Source organism: Pezoporus wallicus, unplaced genomic scaffold (assembly GCF_028554395.1).
Source record: "Pezoporus wallicus isolate ANWC-B61680 ecotype Strahan unplaced genomic scaffold, APGP_CSIRO_Pwel_v1 contig_13328, whole genome shotgun sequence".
Lineage (NCBI taxonomy): Eukaryota > Metazoa > Chordata > Aves > Psittaciformes > Psittacidae > Pezoporus > Pezoporus wallicus.
In genome coordinates this window covers 1-5,245 of record NW_026639933.1, presented here as the reverse complement: position 1 = coordinate 5,245, position 5,245 = coordinate 1, and the positions used below count along the sequence as shown (strand labels likewise).

The 5,245-nt window shown below is 64.0% G+C and overlaps 1 protein-coding gene across 1 annotated transcript; it reads right to left on the bottom strand.

Annotated features, from left to right (window-relative positions):
* Window positions 1-532: 532 nt before the first annotated feature.
* Window positions 533-5,217, bottom strand: LOC130603345 (AP-1 complex subunit mu-2-like). Its single transcript, XM_057417001.1, has 7 exons — window positions 4,659-5,217; window positions 4,427-4,615; window positions 3,820-3,965; window positions 3,666-3,737; window positions 2,978-3,136; window positions 1,504-1,629; window positions 533-649 (listed from the first exon to the last, which is right to left on the bottom strand). The coding sequence occupies exons 1-7, from the start codon at window positions 5,215-5,217 to the stop codon at window positions 533-535; spliced, it is 1,368 nt and encodes a 455-aa protein (XP_057272984.1).
* Between the last annotated feature and the right edge of the window lie 28 nt (window positions 5,218-5,245).

Sequence of the window (5,245 nt, the reverse complement as noted above, 5' to 3'; positions counted from 1 at the left end):
TCCCGCCGTTATCCCGTTGCTATCCCCGTTATCCCGCTGTTATCCCGTTGTTATCCCGTTCCCGTTCTCCCGCCGTTATCCCGTTGCTATCCCCGTTATCCCGCTGTTATCCCGTTCCCATTATCCCGTTGTTATCCCGCTGTTATCCCGCCGTTCTCCGTCTCCCATCCCCCTCACGCCTCCTCAGCTCCTCCCGTTCCCGGTTCCTCCGGAGCCGCTCCGCGAAGGCCGCGTTCACGCGGAGCTTCGGCGCCGCCATTCCTCCGGACCCACGTGACCAAACGGGCCCCCTTCCGCCGGCGTCACGTGACCGGACGCAGCTGCCACGCCACGCCCTCCCTCCCTCCTGCCCCTCTTAAAAGGGCAACTCAAGTGGGGACCGCATCGGGGTGTCCCCCCCCCAAAACAACAACACGGACGCAGGACCGGGTCACAGCTCTTTATATGGGGGGTCCGGGGGGGCTGGACCCCATTAACCGGTGCGGAGCTGATAGTCTGCAATGGGGAGAGCAGGGGTGAGGGGGGGTGTCCCTTAAAAGGGGTTTGGGGGGGTCCTGGGGGTCCCCGCGCTCACCCCGCTCTGGGTGATGTACCGCACCCAGGGCAGCGCCTGGTACCCGCTCTTCTCGATGATCTTCATGTACCGGACCTGCGGCACGGCCGGATGGAGACACCCCCCCGCACCCCGGTACCCCCACTGGGTACCCCAATACCCCCCATTGGGTACCCCGATACTCCCCCGCACCCCGGTACCCCCCCATTGGGTACCCCGATACGCCCCGCACCCCAATACCCTCATTGTGTACCCCAATACCCCTCAGCACCCCGGTACCACCATTGGGTAACCCGATACCCCCCGCACCCCGGTACCCCCTTTGGGTACCCCGATAGCCCCCGCACCCCGGTACCCCCATTGGGTACCCCAATACCTCCATTGGGTATCCCGATACCCCCCATTGGGTACCCCAATACCCACACTGGGCACCCCGATACCCACATTGGGTACCCCAATACCCACACTGGGCACCCTGATACCCACATTGGGTACCCCAATACCCCCATTGGGTATCCCAATACCCCCCATTGGGTACCCCAATACCCACACTGGGCACCCCGATACCCACATTGGGTACCCCAATACCCACACTGGGCACCCTGATACCCACATTGGGTACCCCAATACCCCCATTGGGTATCCCGATACCCCCCATTGGGTACCCCAATACCCACACTGGGCACCCTGATACCCACATTGGGTACCCCAATACCCTCATTGGGTATCCCGATACCCACATTGGGTACCCCAATACCCACACTGGGCACCCCGATACCCACATTGGGTACCCCAATACCCACACTGGGCACCCCGATACCCACATTGGGTACCCCAATACCCCCATTGGGTATCCCGATACCCACATCGAGCACCCCAATCCCCCCATAGCCCCCCCCAATCCCCCCCATAGACCCCCCAATGCCGCCGTGCCCCCCGGCGCCCCGCACCTGCAGCCCGGACACGGTGAAGTACGGGATCTCGAAGCGCACGGCCACGGGGGGGCGCCCCTCGTCCTCCTCCCGCGCCACGCTCGGCAGCCCGAAGTGGGCGCGCATCACGTGCTCCCTGCCCCCCTGCGCAGCGCCCATGGGGGGGGTGGGGGGATGGGACGGGGGGATGGGGATGGGATGGGATGGGATGGGGAGGGGATGGGGATGGGGATGGGGAGGGGATGGGATGGGAGGGGATGGGATGGGATGGGATGGGGATGGGGATGGGGATGGGGAGGGAATGGGATGGGGTGGGATGGGATGGGGATGGGGATGGGAGGGGATGGGAAGTGATGGGGATGGGATGGGATGGGATGGGGAGTGGATGGGGATGGGGATGGGATGGGGAGGAGATGGAATGGTGATGGGGAGGGGATGGGATGGGAGGGGATGGGATGGGATGGGATGGGATGGGATGGGATGGGATGGGATGGGATGGGATGGGGTGGGATGGGGAGGGGATGGGGATGGGGATGGGGACGGGATGGGGAGGGGATGGGGTGGGGATGGGGAGGGGATGGGGATGGGATGGGATGGGGAGGAGATGGAATGGTGATGGGGAGGGGATGGGATGGGGAGGGGATGGGATGGTGATGGGGAGGGGATGGGATGGGATGGGGATGGGATGGGGAGGGGATGGGGATGGGGGATGGGGTGGGATGGGATGGGGATGGGATGGGAGGGGATGGGATGGGGGAGGGATGGGATGGAATGGGGAGGGGGATGGGAGGGGTGGGATGGGGAGGGATGGGATGGAATGGGGAGGGACGGGACGGGGTGGGACGGGAGGGACGGGACGGGGAGGGGACGGGACGGGGAGGGACGGGACGGGACGGGGAGGGACGGAATGGTGACGGGGAGGGGACGGGACGGGGACGGGACGGGACGGGACGGGGACGGGATGGGGAGGGACGGGGACGGGGACGGGGACGGGACGGGGGACGGGATGGGGACGGGGAGGGGACGGGGATGGGACGGGGATGGGGACGGGACGGGACGGGGTGGGACGGGACGGGACGGGACGGGACGGGATGGGGGATGGGACGGGGATGGGGACGGGAGGGGATGGGATGGGATGGGGAGGAGATGGAATGGGGAGGGGATGGGATGGGGTGGGATGGGGATGGGATGGGGAGGGGATGGGATGGGATGGGGAGGAGAGATGGAATGGTGACGGGGAGGGATGGGGATGGGATGGGGAGGGGGACGGTGATGGGGATGGGATGGGATGGTGACGGGGAGGGGATGGGGAGGGATGGGGATGGGGGGGATGGGACGGGATGGGACGGGGATGGGGATGGGGACGGGGGAGGGAATGGGATGGGGTGGGATGGGGATGGGATGGGGATGGGGAGGGGATGGGGATGGGGTGGGGATGGGATGGGGATGGAAGCACCGCAGCCCTGGCAGTGGTGGCGGCGCTGGGGCTCACCGGGAAGGCTTTGATGGTCCTAGAGGACGAGGTTCCGTCCGGGACGTACTTGGCAGAGCCGGCGCTGGTCTTGAACTTGGGGGAATCGGCATCGCTGGGCACCGGCACCGCGATCTCCACCCCATTGGCCACCGACTGCTTCTTGAACTGGCCCTTGGCCTTCGAGGGGGGGGGTGATGGGGGGCAATGGGGGTGATGAATGGGGTAAGGGGTAATGGGATGATGGGGGTGATGGGGGTAATGGGGTGATGGGGATAATGGAGTGATTGGGGTAATGCAGTGATGGGGTAATGGGGTGATTGGGGGCAAATGGGATGATGGGGTAATGGGGTGATGGGGTAATGTGGTGATGGAGGGTAATGGGGGATGGGGTGATGGGATTGCAGTGATGGGGTAAATGAGGTGATGAGATAATGGGGGTAATGCAGTGATGGGGGAAATGGGGTGATGGGGGATAATGGTGTGCTGGGGTAATGGGGTGATAGGGGGATAGTGGGGTGATGGGGTAATGGGAGTAATGCAGTGGTGGGGTAATGGGTGATGGGGGAGTAATGGCGTGATGGGGTAATGGGGTGATGGGGTAATGCAGTGATGGGGTAAATGGGGTGATGGGGGGGATAATGGGGGGGTAATGGGGTATAAATGCCGGGGGGGGGGGGCCATGCCTCCATCCCCCCCATCGCCTCACCTTGACCAGGATTTCCACCCGGCTGTGGGAGAACCTCTCAATGACCGACTCGACCCAGATGAGCGGCTTCACCTGCGATGGACACGGAGGGGGGATGCGGTGAGCCCCCATGTGTGTGCCCCCGTGCCCCAAAGGTGCCGGTGCCGCGGCTCGCCTGCGTGCTGAGGCGATAGGCCATGAGCTCGAAGTCGCCGTCGGGGGGGGGGATGAAGGAGATGGTGCGGTCCGAGGCGAAGCGCGCCAGGCGCACGCACTGGTGGAACCGGACGTCCTCCAGCTCCACCGACCGGCTCCTGCCCCCTGCCACGGGACCCCCAACACGTGGGGGTGATGGGAGGACCACACAGAGCCCCAGGGAGGGGATGGGAGAACCCCATAGAGCTCCAGGGAGGGGATGGGAGAACCCCATAGAGCCCCAGGGAGGAGATGGGAGCCCCCCATGGGAGCCCCCCAGAGCCCCAGGGAGGTGAAGGGACCCCCCATAGAGCCCTATGGAGGTGATAGAAGCCCCCCATAGAGCCCCATAGAGGTGATGGGACCCCCCCATAGAGCCCCAGGAAGGTGATGGGAGCTGCCCCCCCCATGGAGGTGATGGGACCCTACCCCCCATAGGGCTTCTGGTGCTGGGTAGCCACTCCCCATGGAGATGATGGGACCCCCATAAAGCCTCATGGTGCTGATGGGTGCCCCTATGGAGATGATGGGACCCCCCCCCCCATAGAGCACCATGGAGGTGATGAGAGCCCCCCCCCATCACTCACTGCCGGTGAGCTCGAAGAGGACGCGGTCGTTGAGGCCCAGGCGGAGCTCGGGCATCCCCGAGAGGAAAACCTTGAGCCTGATGGTGCCCAGCACCTCGCTGAGCAGCACCGCGCCGCTGGCGCTCACCTGCGGCAACCGCAACCGCTTACGGCCCGGCCGTGGCCCTGGCACCAGCACTGGTAACGGCACTGGCACCGGCACCATCAATGGCACCAGCAACAGCAACGGCACCATCAATGGCACCAGCAACAGTAACAGCACCGGCACCATCAATGGCACCAGCAACAGCAACGGCACCATCAATGGCACCAGCAACAGTAACGGCACCAGCACCATCAATGGCCCCATCTCCATCAATGTCACCAGCACCATCAATGGCCCCATCTCCATCAATGGCCCCATCTCCATCAATGGCCCCATCTCCATCAATGGCCACATCTCCATCAATGGCCACATCTCCATCAATGTCACCAGCACCATCAATGGCCCCATCTCCATCAATGTCACCAGCACCATCAATGGCCCCAGCACCATCAATGGCCACATCTCCATCAATGGCCACATCTCCATCAATGGCCACATCTCCATCAATGGCCACATCTCCATCAATGTCACCAGCACCATCAATGGCCCCATCTCCATCAATGGCCACATCTCCATCAATGGCCACATCTCCATCAATGGCCCCATCTCCATCAATGTCACCAGCACCATCAATGGCCCCAGCACCATCAATGGCCCCAGCACCATCAATGGCCCCAGCCCCAGCTCCATCAATGGCCCCAGTCATCCATCAATGGCTCACCAGCACCATCAAT

Coding starts and splice junctions, on each gene's coding strand:
- LOC130603345 (XM_057417001.1), bottom strand. CDS start 5,217: ATGACTGGGGCCATTGATGGAGCTGGGGCTGGGGCCATTGATGGTGCT. Junction 3,966..4,426: donor CCTCTTCGAGCTCACCGGCA/GTGAGTGATGGG, acceptor GTCCCGTGGCAG/GGGGCAGGAGCCGGTCGGTG. Junction 650..1,503: donor TCACCGTGTCCGGGCTGCAG/GTGCGGGGCGCC, acceptor GCCGTGCCGCAG/GTCCGGTACATGAAGATCAT.